The sequence below is a fragment of the Onychostruthus taczanowskii genome, unplaced genomic scaffold (genome assembly GCF_017590055.1).
Source record: "Onychostruthus taczanowskii isolate IOZ18803 unplaced genomic scaffold, ASM1759005v1 scaffold25, whole genome shotgun sequence".
In the NCBI taxonomy this organism is placed as follows: Eukaryota; Metazoa; Chordata; class Aves; order Passeriformes; family Passeridae; genus Onychostruthus; species Onychostruthus taczanowskii.
Genome location: NW_024499796.1, coordinates 10,152,354 through 10,176,753, shown reverse-complemented (window position 1 = coordinate 10,176,753; position 24,400 = coordinate 10,152,354). Strand labels below are relative to the sequence as shown.

At 61.3% G+C, this 24,400-nt stretch overlaps 1 protein-coding gene across 1 annotated transcript; it reads left to right on the top strand.

Moving 5' to 3' along the window:
- The first annotated feature begins 1,537 nt into the window (after nucleotides 1–1,537).
- Nucleotides 1,538–21,486, top strand: NR5A1 (nuclear receptor subfamily 5 group A member 1). Its single transcript, XM_041406765.1, has 7 exons — nucleotides 1,538–1,697; nucleotides 3,688–3,803; nucleotides 4,219–4,360; nucleotides 8,095–8,735; nucleotides 15,763–15,882; nucleotides 16,370–16,517; nucleotides 19,627–21,486. Exons 2-7 carry the CDS (start codon nucleotides 3,702–3,704, stop codon nucleotides 19,872–19,874), a joined length of 1,401 nt encoding a protein of 466 aa, XP_041262699.1. The 5' UTR covers nucleotides 1,538–1,697; nucleotides 3,688–3,701; the 3' UTR covers nucleotides 19,875–21,486.
- The last annotated feature ends 2,914 nt before the right edge of the window (nucleotides 21,487–24,400 follow it).

Below are 24,400 nucleotides of genomic sequence, written 5' to 3'. Positions count from 1 at the left end.
CCCGCGGCCGCCCCGCCTGACCGTGGCCGCGCGCCCGCTGCGGGAGCCAGGCCACAGCCTTGGCCAGGGCCCGCGCAGAGGAAAGTGCCCAAGGCCGGCAGGGACGTATTTACCCCTGAAAGCACCTTGCTGCAAAAATAGCAAGTGGCCGGTGTGAGGCCGGGGCTTCCCAGGGGAACAATGCCTGGCAGGAGGAAGCGGCCGCGGCCGGCCCGCAGCCCTGTCCCGCCTCGCGCGGCGCTGAGCCGCGAGCCGCTGTGTGCCGGCCCGGCAGGGACCTTGAACCTGACACAGATTTATTTTCTCTGACATTGGCATCGCATCGGAACATCTGGCATGTGGCTGATAATTGCTGGGGATCGGGGCGGAAGCCACTCCAGGCCTGGCGCTTCTTCCAGAGCTCTGTTTTCATTAGTTTTTCTCCTCTCTTCAGCTGCAAAGCAAGGAAAAAACAAGCAGGGCCGTGCAGCCCGCACTCCCACTCCTCTCCCCGCAGCACCCGGGGCTCACTGCTTCCCTGAGTCTGCATGGGAACACTGCAGGGCACCTCACCATCGCACCGTGTCAGGGCTGTGCTGATACAGAGAGGACAAAGCTTTCCCTGAGCCCAGGACTGTGGGTCCTGCTCTTCCACCCTGGTTACCAGCAGCTGCTTGGCCAGAGCAGAGCCGTGGCACAGCCTTGGATGGGCTGGTGCGGGGCTTGAGGCAGCTTCTCAAGGCTGTCATCACCGTGGGATGAAGCAGAGCAGGACACTGTGCCAACATGTGGGGAGACACCGTGGTGATGGACGGACAGAGCACGGGGCCAGCAGTGAGAGCAGATCCCCTCTCTGGCAGGATGGGAGGGTTTCTCACGCAGCCTCTTGCCTTGGCACTGCAGTTCCTGTGTTGCACAGGGCAAGATCGAGCGTGGCAGTGAAACGTGGGGAATCACACATGGCAAAAACAGCCAAGGCGTGGCTGCCTAGGCCCAGGAGGGGCACTGGCTTTCTGTGAGTGCTGTTCTGGCAAATTAAGAGCTGCTGGCCACAGGCACTGCAAGCCCCAGGGACCTGGGAGTGGGGCCCTGAGTGTGGAGGAGCCTCCTCCCGTCCTCCCCTGCAGAGGAGACCTCTCAGGGCCGAGGAGGCCGTGGCTGCACCCCGGCACTGGGTGGGTGAGCTGGGCTCGTGTTCCTCCCAGAGGTGTCCTGCCCCGTGCCCTCGGCCGCCTCCCTCCTGCCCTGGGCCATAAATCAGGGTGGCCGTGGGTGCTGGGGCACTCGGGTGCCCCCCACCTCCCTGCGGGGTCTGCCTCCCAGGGCACCTTATCTGCTGCAGGGGTTCCACTTATCTTCGCTGTCACTTTCTAATGCTAGTTTATGGGCAGCGTTTTGTAGCTTAATTATGATGTTTTTCAGCATGGTCACGTGGCTCCAGAAGCCAATAAGGCACCGAAGTGGGTCCATCCTGGCTGAGCCTGGCCCCCATGGGGAGGAGATTGGCCGGTGTCCTGCCCGGGGCGGCGTGTGCGCAGCCAGAGCCCCAACACCTTCCCAAGAGACGCGGGTCCCCATAAATCCCCCAGCCCAGCAGGGACAGGGCAGCGGTACCCACACCCCACGGAGGCTCCTCGGGTGGCAGCTCCTGGCCGGTGGCCGAGCGAGGCTCTCCCACCCGCCGGCCCCACGCGCAGCAGCCGTGCAGCCGCCTCGCGGTGAGTACGTGTCCGTGGGGGGAAGCCGGACCCCCATCCCAGCCATCTCCCGGCCACGGCCGCCATTCCCCGGCGCGGTGGCAGCCAAGGCCGGAGCTGGGGACGCGGCAGGGCTTGATGAGGAAGCAGGAGTCGTGTGTGGGCCTCCGCTTCCCGTGCCGTCCCCTCGGCGGGCGTGGGGATGGCGGCTCTGCAGATCACGGGCAGCAGAGCGAGGCCTCAGCACGGCCTTGGCCCTGCGGCCAGGCTGCTGCTCAGAAACGACAGATTGGGCTGCTGAGGGGCTCTGGGAGCCCAGCTGGTGGTGCCTGGGGGTCCCCAAGGGTTGGGAGTTGCCCATGGGAGCACAGGCAGCCTCCACACCCTGGAGCGGGCATAGGAGGCATCCGGGACCCCTTGGCTCCTGGGGCTGGCTGAGCCCATGCCCTATCCCCATCCCACACTGGCAGGGATCACAGCCTTCAGCTCCGAGCTGCTTTTGTTCCTCGCGGTGTTTGCTCCGTTCTCCCAACTCAGAGCCCCTCCCAGGCTCCTTTTCCAGGGTGGCAGGTCCTGCTCCGTGGCTGCCTGGCAGCTCCTCTGGGAGCTCCTGGAGGCTGTGGGGGCCCTGGCCGAGGGGCTCTGGCGGCGGTGGGAGCGCTCCTTCCCGGCCGAGCAGCGGCTGACCCGCACTGCAGACCGCTCTGCTGCTATTCTTAGCCCGGGCTCCATTCCTGGTGGCTCTGGAGTGATGCTCCGCTGAGCCCGTTTCCTGCCTGCTTCTCTCCCTGCCAGCACTGCTTCCTACCCACTGCACCCGTGGGGTGTGGGGTGAGCTGGGTGGGATGAGATCTGTGGGATGAGCCCTTCAAGACAAACCGTGCAGGGTCAGCCTGGCAGGATCAGCAGTGTGGGGCCATCAGCCATGCCTTTCCTTTGAGGGGCACTGCCAGGAGCTCAGTCCTCAGCTGTGCCAGGGCTCCAGGCACCCAGAGCTGCTGGGACATGCTGGGACAGGCTCTGCACCAGCCACGAAGGGTCCCTGACTCGGTGGGTCAGCCCTGCAGGACAGGCTCAGTCCCAGTGCCTGGCTCAGAGCTGGAGCCTGGAGCTCCCCATAGCCAAGTCCCAGGTGCGGCGTGTGGCCCGGGGGCATCCTGATAAACAGGACATGCCGGGAGCCAGGGTGCTCCTGTGCTGGTCTGCTGCCGTCGTGGAACATTTCATCCAGAAACCCTAATTGTGAAGCATGGATTCAATACCTGCTTCTCACAGGCAGACCAGGACACCACTGGGTGCTCCTGTGGGGTGCCAGTGCTAGGTCCAAACTCATCTCCTCAGTGCTGGCCCCAGAAGAGATTTCAGGAGCTGCCCCGGTGTTCCCCACGCAGCTCTCCCTGGGCTGGCAGGGGGTGGGGGGTGATTTTTTTTCTCACGAAGTTGGTGGTCCAGGGCTGTGCACCGAGCAGAGCAGGCTCTTGCCCAGACATGGTGAATTTTGCTCCAGCCCTGAAACTCCTGGCTTTCAGCAGGTCCTGCCTCTCTCAGGCTGGACCCTCCAGAGAGGTTGGGGGACTTTTTTTTCCCCCACAGATGGTGTGGGGTAACAAGGAGGGTTTCACGCCCCTTCCCGCAGAGCGGTGCCCCTTGCCTGTCCCTGGGGGAGTCCCTGGGGGGATCCCTGATGCTGCCGAGGCCTGGCCGAGCCGCTGCCCAGCCCGGCCGCGGTGTCCCCGCTCCCCGGGCCCGCGGGTCCCTCCGCCCCCGCCCCGTCCCTGCCGCCGCGAGCCGCCCGCTCTCCCAGAGGAGGTTCCCCAGCCCCGGGGGGCTGGCCGTGAGCCCGCACCAACATGGAGATGCTCTTCCAGGCGCTATAAAGAGCTCCGGCTCCCGCACCTGCCGCTCGGTCTGCACCGCGCCCACTCCCGGTCCGCACCCAGCGCCGGGGCCGGGGCCGCCGTCCGTGCCCTTCCCCATCCCGTCCCGCTGACCGCGGCTCGTCCCGCAGCAGGGCCGCTGGAGGGGATGGACTATTCCTATGATGAGGACCTGGACGAGCTGTGTCCGGTCTGCGGGGACAAGGTCTCCGGGTACCACTACGGGCTGCTCACCTGCGAGAGCTGCAAGGTAGGAGCGGCCGGGGGGCGCGGGGCCGGGGCTGCGGGGCCGGGGCTGTGCGGGGCTGGGGAAACGCGGCTGGGGCCGTGCGGGGCCGGGAAACGGGGCCGGGGCTCTGCGTGACCGGCGCCCGGTGGGGCCGGGGTTGTGAGGGGAGCGCTGCACGGGGAAGAGGGGTCCGGGGCTGTGTGGGGAGCGGGGAGGGGGCTCTGCATGGACCGGGGCAGCGGGACCGGCCGCGGGGCTTCTCTCGCCCGTTTTCGTTAGCGGCGGATTCGCGCCCGGCGGCGGGAGGGGAGCGCGGCCGCGACGGGAGCCCCGAGCGCGGCGGGAGCCGCTGCCCAAGGCGGGTGGCGGGGTCGGGGTGCTGCTGCCGGGATGCCGGTGTCGGTGCCCACCGCATCGCCGCCGCCCGCCGCCGCAGGGCTTCTTCAAGCGCACGGTGCAGAACAACAAGCACTACACCTGCACCGAGAGCCAGAGCTGCAAGATCGACAAGACCCAGCGCAAGCGCTGCCCCTACTGCCGCTTCCAGAAGTGCCTGACCGTGGGGATGCGCCTGGAAGGTAGGGACGGCCCGGGCACGGCACGGCACGGCGGGGCGGGGGGCGGCGGGGGCCGGGACTGGGTCGGGACTGTGCGGGGACTGTGCATCTGTCGGGACCGGTCGCGCTGTCCCCGCCGCCGCCACCTCCCCGGGGCCGGTCAGTCCCGCCGCCGCTTCGATTCCGTTTTTCCCTCCCAAGTTAAGAAAAAAAATCGTTTTTTCGCGTTGACTCCTTCTTTTCCTTGTTTCGTTTTGTTTGTTTCCCCGGGGTTCCTGCTGCTACGGCTTCAACTTTCCAGGATTTTTTTTTTTTTTGCTGGCAGGAAGGTTGGGAAATAGCAAATAAATTACTGTTTTCCTTAAGCACATAATTCCAGAAGCCGAGACTTAAGGAAAAACGTTAAAAATTGTGAGGATAGCAATAAAACTGCCTCAGACCCACCGCGAATTTTATTTTTCCTCTCGGTGACATTTCGTATAACGGATTTCTGACCCCCGGGGGGACGATTCCAGCCCCGCAGCCGCCGCCTCTCTCTGATGTCGGCGCAGAGGATCCCGACATCAGAGTCGGGCCCCGACAGCCCGTGCTGCGGGCTCTGCAGTGCTCAGCATCCGGCAACGAAATGTATTTGAGGGGACAGGTCGCTGGCACGGGATGGCAGAGCAAAAGCAGAGGCAGAAGGAGCCCCCCAGCCCCGAGTCAGCCGCCCCCTCCCCAGTTCGCCCTTGAAATCGTTTGCGTTTTGCGGCGGTGGGAGTGGGCTGAGTCCTCCCTTCTGACCCTGGCCGGGCTGAGCCCCTCGCCCCCGGGCTCGCTGCTCGGGACACAGAAAGTGCTCCGTGTTCTGCAGGGCGGCCGCTGGCCCCGGAGCGGGCTGCGAGCCTGCGAGCAGAAGCGCAGGAGTAAGACACAACATCGAGCTGCAGATTCAGCCCCTGCAAACTCCCGGCGTGGGCTGGCTTCCAAAACAGATCCCAGTTCCACTCTCCTCCCTGGGCTGGAGTTACTGGTGCCCTGAATCCCTCGGTCATGCTCTGGCCGTTTTCATCGATGTCGCAAGGGGGTTTGGACGCTGGGCAGGGGCAGGAGACCCTACGACAGACAGGGACAATGCTTGGGGTGCCCGGGGGAAAAAGGCATGGTCTCAATTTGTCCCTTTCTCAGCAGTTTTTGTCATGTACCTGTGGAGGTGCTTTAGTCCCAGAGCTGTCCCAACAGCCGTTTCGTGTGTGTTTTCTTGCTGTTGCCTCCTCAGCAGAGCTGGGCAGACGGGGCAATCACCCAGCCGATGGCGATATTCCCATGGAACCCTCTCTTTTGTAGTAAAAAAGAGACCACCTTTTTCAGCTTGGAGTATTTTTGGGCAAGGCATCTGAGGTGATGCTTTGGAGGTGAGTCTACAGGTCCGTACAACAAGAGCAACCCGGAGGTGATTGATTTTGGGAACACGGTGTTGACACAGGCATCCCTGAAGGGAGGTGGCAGAGGAACTTGCCCGGGAGGAGAAGCACAGCCCTGGCCAAAGGCTGCCCACAGCCCTGGGGGGCACTACCCATGGCATCTTCCATGTCCCTGCCCAGGTGAGGAAGGTGGCCAAGGGGAGGCAGAGCATGGCCAGAGTCTGCCCAGCCAGGGCTCTGCACTGGGATGGGAGCAGGCAAGGCAGTGCAAGTGGGAAGGGGGGCTGCAGGGTGCTGGAGACCCCTCCTGTCACTGTGTGTGTGTGTTGCTCGGGGCTCATCTGCAGATGGTTTTGGGGTTGTTGCTGGGGGTGCAGGCGCTTCTTGGGTGGCTCCACTTGAGCCCTTTTTCCTGGAGGTCAGGATGCATCTTCTTCCTCTCGGCTGTCAGCTGGGACACAGCAAATGGCAAGTTGCTCCCAATCCCAAGCGTAGCACAAATGGCAGCAAAAGCAGAGCTGGAGGGAATTAGAAGGCCTTTTCTCTCTTTGTGTTCTTGCTGGGAGAGGGGAGGAGGTGTATGCAGTTGCCTCTGGAGGGCTTGTGAGACCAGGCTGCGAGCACCTCTCGCCGTGTGTGGGAGTGCAGGCAGCCCTAGGAGGGTCTCTGCCTGTGCACCCTTGCCCAGGGTCACAGGGGTTTGCTTTGGGATGCAATCCCTGGGCGTCACTGTTCCCGACCTCGAGCAGCGGTGGGATAACTTCCAGTGGGTGTGAGGTTTGCTTTTTGTTGTGCTCTGGGGTTTGTGGCCAGGGCTACCAGAGCTGCCTGTGCCAGGTCGAGCTGCCAGCCTGTCCGCTTGTGCGGGACCGCGGCTGCGGCGTGTTCATGTCTGAGTGTGGTCACCTCCCTGGCAGCCGAGTCGGGAGCTGCCCCGGGACAGCTCTCCGCTGCCCGGAGGGGCGGGGGCCGGCTCTCGGGAGCGGGGACACAGCACCCCTCTCTTCAGAGGCTGCCGCTGGCAGCCCGCTCCCAGCGAGATGCTGTTTTCATGAATAAAGAATGAGGGAGGAAGCCAGGGCGGCTCTCCTGGGAGCGCATTCCTGCTCGTCCTGGAAATGCTGCTGCTCCCGGCCACCCTCCCGGCTTTCCAGCCTGCCTTGGGAGCGCTGGGGAGGTGCTCCAGCTCTCCGGGGGGGCTGGCTGTGAGCCCCAGGATAAGTAGGCGAAAGAAAGGCAGAGGTAACAGCCGAGAGGCAAAGCAAGACCCGCTGGCTGTCCGCAGGAACACAAGACAGCAGAGGGGTTTTGCCTTTGATGCTCACTGCCGGCTGCTCTCGCCGGCGCACTCCGCTGCCTCCAGCCCCCGCTCCTGCCTTCCAGCGATCTGAGGCTCTTCCGAGGGGATGCCCGGGCAGCAGCCCCCGGAGCAGGGCAAGGCACTGCAGCAGGACAGGCTCCTTCTCGGAGAAGAACCTGCTCCCTTGCATGTCGGCAGATCCTTGGGGTTTTTGGTTTGGTGGGAACATCTGCTTTGCTGCAGCCGTCACAGGGACTCTGCCAGAGGGATGCTCCAGCAGAGCCCTCACCAGGGCTGGTACCCCAGAGCTGGTACCCCCGGGCTGGTACCCCCAGGGCTGGTACCACCGGGCTGATACCCCCAGGGCTGGTACCCCCAGGGCTGGTACCCCCAGGGCTGGTACCCCCGGGCTGGTACCCCCAGAGCTGATACCCCAGAGCTGGTACCCCCGGGCTGGTACCCCCCAGAGCTGGTACCCCCGGGGCTGGTACCCCCAGGGCTGGTACCCCCGCCTGGTACCCCCAGGGCTGGCAGCCTCCTGCCTGGGGCCGGTGGGGTGAAGTGCATCCACTGGGACCTGCCAGCCGTGCTGCCTGACAAAGGGGCAGAGATCTACTGAGGAGTATCACATCCAGCCTGGATGGAGGGAACCAGGGTCCTGAGGGGGCTGTGGGGTCCCAGGCTCTGCAGCGACAGAGAAATCCCAGGGCTGGTCCAGCGACACAGGTTGTCAAAAATAAAGCGAGTGTGAAATCCCCTCTTCTGCTCAGACTTTAAGGGCTGTCCCCTCAGGGAATGAAAGTGTTTTTTCCTCCAGCTCGTTTTGTAGTGAAAGCCAAATGTCTCTTCCTTTCCTGCAATCCCCAGAGGCTCTGAGGGTGACGTTGGCTGGGCTGGGAGTGACACAATCTTTCTGGGAAGGTTTCCCCAGTGCCCCCCAAACCCTTTTTGCCCCTAAGTCATGTCGCCCAGCATTTTCTCTGTGCCCTGTGGAAGCCCTGGTCTCTCTCTACGTGGGTTCACTGCAGTCTCTGCCCTCTCTCTGTCCCCAGCTGTCCGTGCAGACCGGATGCGTGGAGGGAGGAACAAGTTTGGACCCATGTACAAGCGGGACCGTGCCTTAAAGCAGCAGAAGAAAGCTCTGATCCGAGCCAACGGCTTCAAGCTGGAGACCGTGCCTCAGATCATGTCCCCGGTGCAGAGCGACTACAGCCTGTCCTCCACCATCCACAGCATCCACGCCATGTCCAAGACCCTGCCGCCCAACCCGGCCGCCCTGACGCCCGTGGATTACGAGCGCAGCCCCTACGGGACGCCCTCCCTGGGCATGACCGTGCCCGGCCACGCGCCGCTGCCCGCCTACCACTACCCCTCCTTCCCCAACCGCACCATCAAGTCCGAGTACCCTGACCACTACACAAACGCCCACGAGGCCGTGCCTGCGTACATGTACCCAGAGACCTACCCCAGCAGCTCCCCCCCCGACATCCCCGAGGTCATCCTGAAGCTGCTGCAGCTGGAGCCCGACGAGGCCCAGGTGAAGGCGCGGATACTGTCCTGCCTGCAGCAAGAGCAGGGCAAAGGCCGGCACGAGAAGCTCAGCACCTTCGGCCTCATGTGCAAGATGGCCGACCAGACCCTCTTCTCCATCGTGGAGTGGGCACGGAGCTGCATCTTCTTCAAGGAGCTGGAGGTAGGGCCTGTCAGTGGGATGGACGCTGCTCTGGGGGGACGAGGGGGGACAGGCAGGTTTGGGGCTGCTGCGGTGTGAGGATGGGAGGTGGCTGCGGGCAGGATCGAGGGTGAAATGTTGCGAGGATGGGGAAACACCCGTGGGCACAAGCCTGGGGCCGTCACTGCAGACCTGCTGCCACATGCCAGTCCTGCTCCCAGCTCCCTGCAGGGCCGGAGGTGCCGGGGGCCATTCCCAGTGTCGTGTGGGGCTAATGATTTCAGATTCATCACGGCGGGGGCAGGTGTTGAGGCAATCGCCGGCAGAGTGACTGTGGTGTCAAGCTCAAGACATAATTGAAAAATGTAACGTTGAGGAATTATAGTTGAGACAATTCTCTCCCCTGCCTTTAGGAGGAAAATCGATGTGGTCAGGTGGGTGCTATTAGCACGAGGCAGCAGGGGCAGCCCGAGCCTGCTCCAGAGCCCTGTGTGCTGCCAGCAGCCAACGAGTGTGCCCGGCTGGGGGACACGGAGCTGACCTCCATCCTGCCAAGACATCCCCTCTAGCAAAAGGCCCTGAACATTTACTGCAGCCAGGGGAGGGTTAGCAGGGCTAGAGCAGATTCTGCCATCCTGCACACCTTGCCGAGCTTTCAGAAATTTTCTATTCATGTTCTGGGCTGACCTAAGATTCCAAACTGGTGCAAATATAGGAGAGAAAACTTTGCAACATGGCCAAAACCCAGAGAGCAACATCCTGGGGCAGCCGTGATGAGACTCAGGTGCTTTCTCGTGTTTCCAGCATGAGATTGTGCTGCCTGGCTCTGGCCAAAATCACCTTCTTCCAGTGGTACTGTGCTGTAGGACAGGACCAGGCTCTTCCCTGTGCCATGGGGCTGAGAGTGGACGAGCCTTGTGGCTCAAAATAGCCCCCATCGTTCAGAACAGTGTCAGGAAATGGCATTGTGGGGGTGGGTTGGGCTTGTTTCAATCATATCAGTGTCCAGCCTGGATTTTGGGAACAGGGTGGTTGTTGTTTTGCAGGAGATATTGTAAACAGTGTAAATTCAGTTCCCAGCTGTATAGCTGTGTAGCCTTGTAACTCCATTGTCAGCGTGATTGTGCCACCAAAATAGGCTGTTCCTGTGTGAATCGGTGCTGGCGTGTGCTCCTCCTGCCGTGGGACTCTGGGGGGGATGGCAGTGCCACAGGCCTCACCTGGGCACAGCTACCAGTGTCCTGCTGGGAGCAGAGCACGTGCCATGCTGTGCTCAGAGCAGGGGTTTGGTGCTCAGCGGGTGCCCACATCCATCACTGCCATCCTGGGGTCTCAAGTTTTTGCCTTATCCATGTGGTGATTGTGGGGTGCATTCCCAGCACCTCCCAGGGCTGGGGACTGCAGGACCCACAGCCCACCCTGGCTCCAATGGTAGGGGGAGAATGAGGCATGGCTGCCCTTGGCTCCCTCCTGGGCACAGAGCCCCGGGCAGCTCTGAGCCCCAGCACAGGGCAGAGGTGCCCACTATCCTCGGTGCCCCTGCCCACCCCACACAGCTCACCCTCCCTGGCCAGGGCAGAGGCTTTTCCTCAGGCATGGGAGAGCATTCAGTGGGAAGCAGGAGCAGGTCTGAGGACTTGAATCCCCATTCCTGCTGCTGCCTGGCACATCAAAGCAAGCAGCCGCTGGGGCGGTAAGTGAACTCCTGCTAGCGCGGGGTTTATGGCTCTGCCCTAAAGGCAGCACGGAGGAACACAGCAATCTCCAGGATGGATGGCACCGCCACTCCCCGCTGGGGGCTCGGGGCTCCTCAGGGCAGGGCTGGCCGCAGCCCTCTCCTTCCCCTGGGAAGGTCTGTGTGAAGGTGAGGGTCCCCAGCCCAGCAGGGAAGGCTGAGGCCAGTGCAGGGATCCAGGCTGGAAGGACACAATGCTGGGACACCACTCCAGGGCATCGTGCCAGGCTGGCACATGGGAGGAGGTGCAGGCAGGTGATAAAGGGGGGTGTGGGCAATTGCCCATCATAGATTGCCCTGCCTGAGCTTGCCCAGCCCTGCTGTGCTCCTTCCACAGGGCTGTTAGCAGGGCCCTGGCTTCTCCCTGGGGCCTCACAGGGAGCCTGGAGAGGAAGGAGCAAATCTTCAGGGGCATGGGGAACTGCTGGCTCACGTCTGGTTAGGATGAGCCTTTGGTGCCTGCCCAGTAAGAGTGTGAGCATTTTCCCCTGGAGCTGGTTGGTCTTGTTCCCATTCCCATTCCCATTCCCACCCTAGCAATCCGCCAAGGGCCAGAATAGGTGCTTTGCTGTCTCCTCACTCCTGGTGCGGTGGCTGGGCTGGGCGACGCTGGGGAGAGCCCCCCTGGCTCCAGCACTGCCCCCAGGCAAGGAGGGGGGCCACGGGCTAATGGCCTCTTGACATCGGCTCGCACGCCACGTCCGCCCGCAGGCGCGGGGCAGTCAGATTGAAAACAGATTTAACTTCCCAGATATATCGTTTCATTTAAGGGCCAGTAATTCTGTCAGTCTGCCGCTGACAAACGAGGGTCCCCATGCCAATCCGCCGCGAGACTGATGTCGCGGCGCTCATCTCGTGTCACCAGGGGGAGAATTACGGACTGCGCTGGCCTTCGGAGGCAAGACTAATAACGCTGCTGGGCAGAGGGGGATTTGGGGGCCCGCTTGTTTATCGAGGGCCGGCCAGGCAGCCGCGGCGCGAGGCCGCGCGGGCGGAGGTGGAAGAGGTCAGCGCTGACGCCCATAAATACGAACTTTAACTGAGTCGAGATGAGATGTGTCAGGACTGAGGGAAGATTTGCAGCATCTTTTCAGGAAGAAAAATATAGGCCGGGGGTGAAATATATTTTGTTGGGTTGTGAGTCTCAGGCAACTTTGTCCTTTCAGATGTAATTTTTTTATATGTATATGGAGAGGCAGACAGAGGGATGCGCACGCACGCAGGCGCTTTTGCACGCTCACATTGTGTCTGGTTTCGGTGATGTTTATGCACACGTGTCTTGCACAGCCTGGTTTATATAGGTGTCACTGCCATACCTACATATCAATATCGTGAACACAGGGTTGCAGTGACCTTTAGATTGGGATGAGCAGCCAGGAATGTTAAACAAATTGCCACGGTTTCAGCCCGAAGGCCAGGCTGGGCTGGGTGTGCAGTGGATCCTGCACCACTGGAGGGGCACGGTGCAGCTGCAGGGTGGTGGGATGGTGCTGACTCCTTCCTCAGCCCTTCTGTGCCAGGGGCCTGGGGCAAACCACCCTCCACCCACAGGCAAGCTCCAGGGATGGGGGGCATGCTGAGGGCAGCACTGTTCCCACAGACCCAGAGTCCCTGTGGTCACTGGGTCTGTCTGCTGGGCTGCTCTCCCTCAGCTGTGCTTAGAGATCCCAGAGCCACGACAAAGGCTATTTGCAGTCAATTGCTCCTCTGCCTTTAACATGTGGGTCATCTTGACCCCATCTCCTGGCCAATGGCCAGAGCGTTTTTGGCAGATTTAAAATCTCCTTCTGGTGGTGGATGCTGCAGCAATGTTTAGCATCCCATGCACTGGGGGAAACGTGACACTGCCCTGCCTGTGGCACCCTGGGCAGCACAGCCCTGCCTGCAGAGCCATGGTGCCACACAGCCAGGGCTGCAGCAGCCTGGGAGCCTGCAGGGAGATGGGATCCTGGCCCAGCCACGCTGGTGTTGATGGGTGTTTGCTCTAAGATGCACACCGTGGTGGTATCCGGGCAGGGCAGCGGGGGCTGCACTGACCTTTAACACCTTGGGCGTGTGTGGGTTTTCCATTGCGGGTGGCTGGTGGACACCAACCCACTTTCACACTTGTCAGCAGCCAAGTGATGGGTCCTGCTTGCATTCAGGGACTGCTGGGGCTGCTCGGGGTGCTGGCATGTGCCACACACCTGCCAGAGGGCTGTGGGGCAAATCCTGCACCTGAGATGTGGGAGGAGGCCTGGGGGGTGCCTGGGTGATGGGGACAGGCTGGGGAATCCGAGTGCTGCTTGGGCCTGTGGCTGGGGATGGATGTCCCAGCACCAGCTCAGGGCTTCCTGCCAAAGAAGGGCTGCTGGTGGGTCACTCCCCTTCCCAAAGCAGTGGTACCCAGGGTGGGGCTGCCCTGGACCAGCCGTGCAGGGAGCACTGAGCACTGTGGGGCTGTGCCATCCCTGCATGGCCTGAGCATGTTCTGGGGGGCCCCAACACTTGCAGGGGCTCTCTCACCTTGTACCTGTGAACCCACTGGGAAAGTTGCAGAAGATTTAAAATTACATGCAGGTCCTGCATTCCCATTCCTGGGCAGCACCATCCCTGCCTCTGCGTGCCCTGCCTCCCCTTTCCCACACAGAACTGCATTTTCTGTGGGTTGCAGCCCATCAGGGATTGCTCTTCCAAGGTGGGGAGGGTTTCACCACGTGTTTTGTCAATGGGTTAAATGCTGGCTTCAAAAAAAAGATAAGGATTGCCTCTCAAAGACAGCTTGCATCAGGCCTTTGATAAAGCACTCAGAGGAAAAGCCTTGACATTAAAAGAGGAAGATCCTTTGCTTAACTTTTAACGGCGAGTGTGTGTGCTGCTGCCTCGCTGGGAGGATTGATTGCCTCTGAGTGCCCTCCATTAGCAGCCCCCTGCTCCTCCAGGCCTGGCCAGGGTGGGGTGCACCCGGAGACCCCCAGCCCGAGCCCCCTGCAGCAGAGTCTCGGTGCCACAGCGGGGCCATGGGGCTGCTGCCACCCAGCCTGCCCATGGGGACACCCTGCTTGGTGCTGGGGACAACTCCACGGACCCCAGCCAGCTCTGAGCGGCCCACAGAGCCCCCAGCCCATCCCCTCGTGTCCCCAGGCACATTCCCCCATGCCATGGCCATGTGGCTCTGGTGCACTGCGACGTTCCCGGGAAGCACCGCGGCACCTCGGAGCGTGCTGGCAAAGGAACAGCCCTGCAGCAGCCATGGAGGGTGAAATGTGCTGCTGAGGGGCTGCAGGGAGGGACACAAACACCCCTCAGTGTGTGGGAGAAGGCCGATTAGCAATTTTTAAAGGAAGAAAATAAGATTTCAAAATTGTTGAGGTGCTTCCTTTGGAAAAGCTAATTTTTAAAAAACGGTTTTCAAGGCAAAACCTTCTGTCTGTCTCTTCTGGAGCTCATCCCGCTCAGGAATGAGGCACAGGAAAGAACTTCCAAAACAACGCCCTGACTGAGCCAGAGTGGAGGCGCTCGGCACCGGCCGGGATCGGCAGCTGGGCTGGCCACAGCTCCAGCTCCCTGCTCGGGCTGCCACAGCTCCAGCTCCCTGCTTGGGCTCTCCCAGCTCCCTGCTCGGGCTGCCCCAGCCCCAGCTCCCTGCTCGGGCTGCTCCAGCTCCCTGCTCGGGCTGCCCCAGCTCCAGCTCCCTCCTGGGCTGGCCACAGCTCCCTGCTCGGGCTGTCCCAGCTCCCTTGCTCAGGCTGACCACCCCACAGCCGGCCACTCGCCTCCTGGCAGGGGGCACCAGGGGGGCAGAAAGTCTCCATTTTGCTTCAGTGCACAATGAGCTTTTCCCCAGGGTTTTGTCCAGCCGCTGACCAGGAGCCTCATGCTCCGAAGTGCTGGGCCATGAACGGCAGCTGCTGCACTGGCTGGGGGATGAGGAGTGGCCCTGCAGGTGGGCAGGAGGGGTGCCACAGCCCAGTCACAGTGCCCACAGCCCCACAGGTGGGCAGGAGCAGTGCCACAGCCTAGCCACCACCACTGCCTTCCCACCCCACCTCGTTCCCTGCCCTGCCACACGCCCAGCTCTTGCCACCCACCACCCTGGAGAGACAAATCCCGGCGGCTCGCGGGGAGCGCCGGCTCTGAGACCATAAAGCTCTTTCTCATCTGGCTTCTATTCCTTTTGCAATCTCCCAGTACGGGTTTATTGCAGCCTCTTCAGCAGAACGAGGGCATTATCCAGCCCTGTGGTGCTGCATCTGTCTTCCCTCTATTAACGGGGGAGCACAATGGCCCTGCAGAGCTCGGCTGCTGGCACTGGATCTGCTCCTGGTGCTGGAGGCAGGACCGTGATCCCAGCCCTTTCCCTACACTAGCCCCGCAGCCGAGGGGACTCCAGGCAGGGCAGGAGCTCAGTTCTTTGTGGGAAGGAGCTGGGGCTCAGTGCAGGGCAGTGCTGAGGGGATGAAGCCGGTGAGCCGTGGTGTTTCTTGGCAGGCCAGTGGGGGAAGCAGCGTGCCCTGCATCCTGCCGCAGCTCCGGGGCTTTTAGTTCTTCCAAATGCAGCTGTTGGCTCTGGCAGCTCACCCCGCCATCACTGCTGCTCCTGCAGTCCCAGTGCCCTGCACTTTGGGGGCCCTTCCAGGCAGTGTCCTGGCTCCAGCCCCTCTTGGGGACAGTGCCAGGTGTTCCTCTGGGCACACACACAGCGGCACATGTGCACCAGTGCACGTGGTCACAAGTGCGTGCGTTGGTGCGTGGGCAGGGCCGGGCTGGCAGCTGCAGGGCACAGCGATGTCCCACGCCTGGCAGCTCCCCCACGGCCCTGCTGCCCCCCAGCCTGCCATCCTGGCCAGGGAGTGGGATGGGCACTGTCTTCTTTCGTTTTAAAGTATCCAGAGGGGCTGCCTGGACACACAGGCCCTTTGTGCAGCCACCGCGTGTCCCTCCCGCAGTCATTTTGTTAAAATTTCTGTGTGATTTGAGGAGGTTGTGCCTGCTGGGGGAAGACCCGTGCTGATAAGAGCCAGCAAGTGCCACTGAAACATGTTGAGCTGCTTTGAAGCCAGCTCTGCAAAGCCACCTGCCCGGGGTCCCCCTTTCTGGGGTGCAGCCCCAGCTCTCCATGCCCACCCCAGGGGACGCCCCCTCCCATGGGATGCCTGCCAGCACAGGGTGGGTGCTGTGCCCTGCAGCATCCCCCTTTCTGGGGTGCAGCCCCAGCTCTCCATGCCCACCCCAGGGGATGCCCCCTCCCATGGGGATGCCTGCCAGCGCAGGGTGGGTGCTGTGCCCTGCAGCACGGTGGGTCTCAGCCGTGCTGCTCCCGCTCTCTTTCAGGTGGGTGACCAGATGAAGCTGCTGCAGAACTGCTGGAGTGAGCTGCTGGTGTTTGACCACATCTACCGGCAGCTGCAGCACGGCAAGGAGCACAGCGTGCTGCTGGTCACTGGCCAGGAGGTGAGAAACGGCCCCTGGCACTGTGGTGGTGCTCTGGAGGGGCAGTGGGGACGGGCAGGGGCTGCATGAGGGAATGGAGTGGCTTCTTTCTTTCTTTTGTCCCAGTGTGGCCAACTTGGCACAGGCAAGGCAGGCAGGTGGTGTTGTTACACTTTGGATCTGCTTGTGCAGAAGGTCCCATCCTGTCCCATCCTGCCACAGAGCTCCTGGTTCTGGAGAATAATGTTTCTTAAGGAAGACCAACAGCCCCACCTGTGCTGTCAGCAGTGGGATGGGAGGAGGTGGCTTCTGGAGATGTGGTGTCTACAGTTCCAGCACCCTGTGAGGGGGTTTTAGATGGTGTTCCCATTTCACCCACCACTCTTTTTTTGACACCCCTACTTCTCAGTCAGTGGCCGGGGCTGGACCCAGCTCCTGGCCCAGGCGAGGTGCCCTGCAGCAGGCTGTGGTGGGATCAGCCAAAGCTGATGCCGCCGTGTGCTCGCAGGTGGACATGTCTGCCATCGCAGCCCAGGCCGGCTCCATCCTCCACACGCTGGTGCTGCGGGCGCAGGAGCTCGTCCTGCACTTGCACTCGCTCCAGGTGGACCGGCACGAATTCGTCTGCCTCAAGTTCCTCATCCTCTTCAGCCTCGGTGAGTGCAGCTGGGGGGGCTCTGGGGCGAGGGGCAGCCGCTCCGGGGGCACGGCAGTGCTGAGCCTGCGGGGCGTGGGGCAGGAGCGCGGCTGGGGGGACACACGGCCCAGAGTCCGGCTGTGCGACAAAGGCGCTTTGAGCGAGGAGCCACGAGGACAGCACCTGCCTGTCCCCTGTCTTTTCCCGGGACACAGAAGGTGTCCCCGGCGGGGCCGGGCTCTGCTCCAGCTGCAGGGGACGTTGTCACCCCGCTGGCGGAGCGGAGCCTGTTTTGGCCACTCGCCCATCACAGCGGGCAGGGGAACGAGCCCGATAGGGCTCGGAAAACAGGCGTGTTGACAGGGGCCGGCCCGGCCCTATCTGCGGCATTTGCGTCAGCCAGCCCGAGGCCGCCGGGCTCGGCTCCGCGCTCCTGATTAGCTAAACCCGGCCCGAGCCGGCGGTCGGGCTCAGCTCACGCCTCCCACCTCGCCCAGACAAAATAACCCCGGAGCCGCGGGCGCTGCTGCCAGAGCCCGAAACTGCCTGGGGTGGCAGAGCCCGCTCCTGCCGGGATCCCCGGGTCAGCCGAGGGCTGGGGCTGGCATGGAGAGCCCGTCCGTGGCAGACCTGTCCCCATCCCCATCCCTGTCCCCATCCCTGTCCCCATCCCCATCCCTGTCCCCATCCCCATCCCTGTACCCATCCCCATCCCTGTCCCCATCCCCATCCCTGTCCCAGTGCCTTGGCTCTGTTCTTGCCCTTCTGCGCCCTCGGGGTCCCGTCCAGGGACCGGCGGTGGGAGCTGCGCTGCTGTCCCTTCCTGCACCTGCAGCATCTCCTCCCTCAGCTTTCCTTTCCTCTGGAGCTGTTTAGAAAGGCAGAGAAGCGAGGCGATAACTCGCCGCTGAAGCAGTGATAAGTGTGGCACAAACAGTGCCCGGGCTGGGAAATGAACGAGCCGGGGGGGCCGTACCCCGAGCCGGGACCTTCCCCGGCCGCAGCCCCGCGGGCTCGGCGCCACGAGGGCCGGGTCCCCCCGTGCTGCCCGGGTCCCCGCGTGTCCCCTGGCACGGCACAGCACGGCGAGCAGCAGCGGTGTCCCCCTGATGGCTTCCCCAGAGCAGCGGCTTTCAGGGAGCGCGTGGAATCCAATAGCTGTGTTTTCCCATCCATCGTTTTGCCCCAAATGCAACTTTTTCTCTCCATATTGCAGAGCTCACTTGGAGTAATTTGCCCTTCGTAGGCTCAGCTGTAGAGGACGGGATTGTGTATTATGTGCAGGATGTAATTGCCTTTAACAAGAGAATTTCCACATTTACCACTCTGCCACAGCACAGTCAAAGCCAAGCCCTGTTCACAAGAGCTGCCATTTGAGTTCTAAATAGATTTCTCTCCTGAGCAGGTAAAGAGATTTAATTAAAATTAGGGCTTCTCAAAATAGCAATATTTATGAGGACGGCACAGGTTAGCTTTGTTCTACAGAAGGGCTTAATAGAGCCTTAATGGATTGACCTATCATTCGATTTCATGACTTACATTCATGAAGCAGCTACTCTTGGGGAGGGGAGGAAGAGAGGCTTTTATAGCCCACATTCCCTTAAGCGTTTGCAATTTATCAGCAGCTTCTCCCAAACAAAAGGAGCTGTGAATAGGAAGAACACTTGAGGGCATAGAAATAATCCCAGGCATATCTGTATGTGTGATGGGAGGCTTTGTCACAGGACAGTCTTTGCAACTGCTGCAGTGTCTCTAAATGAAGTGAGTCAATGTTATTTGGACAACATTCTTTATTCCTTGCAGGAATGAAAAGATTATTCAAATATTCAATTAAACAGTGAATAGGGTCTTTCAGAGAACCAGGTGAGTTCATCGAGTAGAACTAGCTATTGTTGAGCCAACTCAGGGGATAGATTTGACATTTATCAATATAACTTCTTTTTTTTTTAATGACATGCACAATAACCTTATGCAGATAAAGAGATTTCATAACAACAACCCGGGTAACAGGACACAACAGGAGCAAATGCGCCGTCAGAGTGGAAAGGGAAGGGTGATCTGATCCACTGCATCTTGGCACAACCTGTGCCCTTTGTGCCTGCCCCCGCAGTGCCCGTGGCCATGGGCACGGCCCGAGGCTGGGGCTCCCCGGGGGCTCACGGCCCCGGCTGTGCCGTGCCTCCCCTCCCTGGGGCTCGCAGCCCCCCGGCTCCGACCCTGGCTGGGCTGCAGCAGCCTTGGGTGCCACGACCCCTTCAAGGGAGCCTCAAATTCCCAGCTGCTTGGCCGGACCCTGAGCCCAGATTTCCCCGTTTGCAGCGCTGAGTGGGGATTTGGCACATCAGGGGCTGCGTGCAGCACAGCCAGAGGGGCTGTGACCGAGGCAGTGCTCCCAAGCACCTCGTCCTGCGCAGTGAATCCACCAAATCCTCTTGCCCTGCATGGACCGTGCCAGGGTCCATGAGGTCCCTGCTGGGCAGGTGTGTGGGACCATGGCTGGCTGCAGCTGCAGCTGGTGATGGGGCAGCACCCAGTACCGGTTCCTAAAGCCACCAAAATCTGCGTGCAGGGACGATGACCCTGCCTGCACCTCGGCGCGCTGCCTGCTGAGCCCTCACTGCCCTGCTGGCACCCGAGCTGGCAGCAGGATTATGGGAAGCTGCTGTGGCCCTGGCGAGGCGTGGAGGATTAGGGTTTCCAGGCTGGTGAGCCTGGTTGCCACATTGGAAAGACCAGGTTTATCAGGGAATTAATTCAGCCGCTTCCTCGACCTTCAGGAATTAAAGAGGGCTGGAGGCAGCGACTCCCAGTGTGTTGGCACAGCTGGCAACACCTTCTGGCTTGGCAGCTTCCTGGGCAGCGAGGGCAGGGAGACTCCAGTCCTACTGCCAGGGCGTTTGGAATCTGTCCTCAGCATCAGGGAAGACCTGGGCAGTAGGGTAGGGTTGGGGAGCCCGTGGCTGTGTAGGGACGGGGGTGGGACCCAGGAGGGTCCCATGCACTGTGTTTTCATGCATGAGGGACACTGACCCAGCAGTCCCAGTGGGTCCCTCCTGGCTCACCCAGCACAGACGGGGCAGAGCCGTGAGTTTGGCACCATTTCATGCCCGTCCTCCCCCCCCCTGCAGACGTGAAGTACCTGGAGAACCACACGCTGGCCAAGGACGCTCAGGAGAAGGCCAACGCGGCGCTGCTGGAGTACACGGTGTGCCACTACCCCCACTCCACGGACAAGTTCCGCCAGCTGCTGCTGTGGCTGGCCGAGGTGCGGGCACTGAGCCTGCAGGCCGAGGAGTACCTGTACCACAAGCACCTGAGCGGGGAGGTGCCCTGCAACAACCTCCTCATCGAGATGCTGCACGCCAAGCGGACTTGAGCGGCACCGGCAGGACCCGGCAGCACCCCGGTGCCTCCAGCAGGGCCAGGGCTGGTGCCCGGGGCTGGCAGGTGCCCCTCCCACCCTGCCTTCCTCAGTGATGCTATTTAACCTCTGCTATTGGAAACGCCCCAGAAGGTTCCGTACACAGCAAGGACAGTTGAGGCTGCAGGGCCGTGGCTTGGCACTGCCCTGCTGGCGGTGCTGGCCTCCAGCTGCACCGCGCACCTGGTGCCCAAACCTGTCACTTGCCAACCCGGCTCAGTGGCACCAAGGAAGGGGAAAGCCTGTCCTGGCTTTTCTGCAATTTCTGCTCCTCTCCTGCTGCCCCCACCAGCTGTTTCTTGGCTGCCGCCATCCCTCCCGGACCCTGCCCATGTCTCAGGGCCCCTCGTGCACAGGGCAGGAGAGAGGGGAGGAGAAACCCCTCAGGCTGTGGTTTTATGGTGGCTGAGGTGTCTCCAGGCACCAGGGAACACACAGAGGTAGATTTCCTGCAGAAATCCACACAGAATGCAGGGGCTGGGCTGGAGGTGTTGGCCCCATAGCAGTGCCAGGACCCCAAGGGGCAGATGCCAGGTCCCAATTGCTGCCAGCTCTGTCCTGAAGCTGCCCTGGCCAAGGCAGGGCTGGGCAGTGCTGAATCCTCAGCTGAGGTGCATTTTCCTGTGCCTGCTGGTGCTGGAGGCAGCAGCTCTGTGGCAGCCACAGTGCCCAGAGCCCAGAGCTGCCCACGGGCAGCACAGCTCGGTCCTGCCCACAGGCATGGTGGCAGAGCAGCCAGGCAGGAGGGAGGTGCAAGCTCCAGCATGTGCTCAGGATCTTGGGGAAACCTGGGCAGCTCTGCAGTGCCCCCCTGCATTTATCTGCTGAGTGAGGGGTAAGGAGGAGTAAGGATGGACCTGCCCTTCATGCTGGGCCTCCTGGCCCCCTCCTTTGCTCTGCCATGTCCCCAGGGGACAGCAAATGCTGTGCCACAGCCACAGGCAAAGAGCTCTCTGTCCCTCTCCCATCATGGGATTGGGGCTCACAGACAGCACTGGGAGCACTGGGGGTCTCAAGCCCCCAAACTGGGCCGTGCTGGACTCTCACTGTTGCTTTCTCTCGGTCTCAGCCGTGCTCTCTCTCCTCTGCCCCACCCCTGGGGCTGGTACAGCCCCTGCCCCACGGACCCCCAGCTCTGGGGGTCCTGCAGCATGGCTGGGCTGTTCAGGGCTGTTCCCAGGGCTGTCCCGGTGCCCAGGGGCCACTGCAGCTCTGCAGAGCCGGTGCCTTGAGGAGCCACAGAGGCTGCGCCCGTGAAGCTTGTTAGACACAGAAGAAAGAGCATGTTTGTCTCTGCTTTAACACGTTTGTGCATTTTCCTCCTGAAGTCTGTGGTTTGGTTTCACCTTCTTCTTTTTGTGAACTTAACTGGAGAAAATGTTTTGGGAGGTAAAAGATGTTTTATTTTCAGAAAATGAAAAGTGTCCTTAAGTGTCTCTCTCTGTCTCTTACATCCTTTCCTCCCTCTCATCCCTGCCTTTCCCCAGTCCTCCCCCTTCCTTCCCAGGCAGAAGGTTACCAACTTCCTTGTCAGGAGCAAACCACTGTAATAAATTTTGCAGTTCATTTAAAATGGCAAACTTTGTCTTTTTTGGCTGTCTTTCTAACCCTTGTGGTTGGTGCTGGGCATGGGGAGGGCTGGGTGTTGTGGGTGCACTCCTGGGGTGTCAGCTCCCACTGTGGGACTGGGACAGCGTGGCTGTGGCAGGGGGCTGCTGCTGCCTTTGCTTCTGGGCATTGGGGACCCCAGTTTGGTTCAAAGTGCTGCTGGGAATTGCCACAGTGACTCTTCAAGTGTTTTGCAAGTGACTGTGGGAACAGCAACATTTATGGGCAATCAGTGGGCAGTGCCTGGTCCTTGCACCACGGCCAAACCCCCATGTCTGGGCTCAGCCACACAGAGCTGGACACGAGCCCCTTCCCTTGGACAGTGCAACAAGGAGAGGAGGTTGTCTTTAAAATCAGCTTTTACTGTTGTCATAATCAGCAAAACCCACCACATTTTGTGTGCTCTAAACACTACAGAGGTAAGAGGAGAAGAGGGAAGGAAAGCAGCTCCCAGCTGGCGAGGGGCCAGGCCAGCCGGGCAGGAACCCAAGCAGGAGCAGGGAGAGGATTTTTGTCCTAAACAGCAGAAGATGCTATTGATGTCAGCTGGTTTAGAAAAGGCTTGAAGCCAGCTGCTGGCTTCCCTCATGCACGTGCTTCATCCACAGCCCGCCCCAGCCCTGCCCCAGCCCAGGGTGCTGCCATCCCCACTGCCACGGGAGCGTGGGCACGGCTGCCACCCCACGGGGACAAAGCTGGCCTTGTCCCCATCCCGCTGCTCCAGCTCCCCCAGGCACAGCCAGAGCCACAGCCCTGCGCTGGCGGTGCTGGCAGCAGGGACAGGGGCAGTGGTGGCAGCGCAGCCCCAGGCCAGCCCTGGCTGCCCTGGCAGGGGCTGCAGGAGCCGTGGGGACCCCAGAACACAGGTACCCACCCGGGGAGGGAGCAGGGCAGTTGTCAGCAGCAGACAGAGCCCCATGAGACCCCCATGCCCCCGCCTTGGTTTGGTGGCAGTGGGGCTGGGAAGGAGTGCAGGGTGACAGCTCTGCCCGGGCTGGAAGCTCTCCAAGGGAAGCCAGCTCCTCCAGCCTGCCATCCTTCCTGCTGGAGGACCCTCTGCTCTGCAGGCTCGTCGCCCAGAAACTTCTCAGAAACCTAAAGCAAAAGAGAGAAGGGCTCAGCTCTGCTGGCAGCAGGGGAGGGCAGGGGTCCCTCCCAGGGCAGGGGGAGAGCTGGTGGGACCCCACAGCCCAAACCTGCCTAGGACAGAGCTGTGGGTGCAGCTGGCATGGGCTGGCACAGCCAGCCCTGCCTGCCAGTGGTACAGCTCTGCCACCCCAGAGACCCCCTGTCTGTCCCTTTGGGGGTCTCTGAAAGAAGATCCTTGTGACATGGAGCCAGAGCAGTCTCCCTGCACAGGGCCATGGCTGTAGGGAAAGCTCTTCTCCCCTGTCAGCACAGCCCCCAGTGCTGGGAGCACAGAACAATGAGCTTTAAATGGGATTTGAGGAAAACACCAGCTCTGCCATGGCAGGGAGCACCATGGGCTGCATCTCCTCCACAGGGGACACGAGGGACCCCTCAGGAAGGGCCATGGCCCAGCCCTGATCCCACCAGAATGGACGGGGTCTGCATTGCTCCCCATGACACTCAGGTGCTTTTCTGGCTTTGAATCCCAAAGACTCACAAACTCCTCATTATTTCAAGCCAAGCTCACGGAACACAATATGGTGAGAGTTGCAGAATTACTCAGTATCGATCAGCGCAGGGCTGGGCTGCGCACACAAGATCCATGTTGCTATGTGTGGCTTAGCAACATATAAATGTATTCAAACAGAATAATGAAATTATCGTGGGGAAACAAAGCAGCCATCACTTGAGGAGATGGAGGATGTGGAGGCCTCTTGGAGCCCTTGTTTGCCAAGACAAGGAAGATGGGACTTATTGTTTGTGCAAATATGTGAACGGCCCCAGCCATGCCCCGCTCACAAAAAGTGTGTAATGAAGCCAGGCAGGGCTCGCTGCACAGAGCAGCTCCCTACAGCTGGCTGGAGCTCATTACTGCAGAGCTGCTCCATGGACTGAGCCCTTGTGGGGGGAGGCCCTGCCTGCCTCTTGCCACAGCCACGCTGCTGAACTCCCCATCTCTCTGGTTCTGGCCTGGCATTCACCTGGATTTTATCCACCTGATCCTCACCCATCCCACGTCCCACCTCCCCATGGAATCGCTGTCTGTCTCTTGCCCTTGGAGCCAGTGCAGCCCCCAGGGTTCTCACGGGAGTGTGGCTGAGGCCCCGGAGCAGAGAGGTGCTGGACCCACCCCAGATCCAGCACAGCTTTCCTGGGAGAGACAGGTGGGCTTCTGTCTCTCCATTTTCATCAGCTGGCTGGCAGCTTTCAAACAGAGATATCTGGGGCTAAACACATCTCTTCTCATGAAACTGCTTGGGAGAGAACGAACAGAAGGGGACAGTGTCTGTGCTGGGGTGATCTGCCCCGTCCTGGCTCCCGGAGCTGCGCAGCGCTTTGCTCTGTGAGCAGAACGTGGGGGCACACTCCTGTGTGAGGCTGAGCTGCCCTGGGCCCCCCAGCAGCCCTGCAGGCAGCCATCACAGCCTTGTGTCACCGCTGCAGTGGCTGCAGGCTCTCGTGGCACGGACACGAGTGTGACAGGAGAGCTCTTCTGCTTGGACATCTCCTCCTTCAGCCCGGGCTCCAGGACAGCCCCGGGGCAGCCCGGGGGGCTCGGGGGCTGCACAGCACCCCTTCCACCCTGGCCTCTCCCACAGCACCGAGCCCAGCCTGGCGTTCCATCACCCTCTGTGCAGACCTGGGCTTCTAAAAACACACTGAGGGCTCGCCTGGGACAATCAAACCAAACTAAACAGCCCACCTTGCACAGCTGGAGTTTAATACACACGTGGGTTATACGG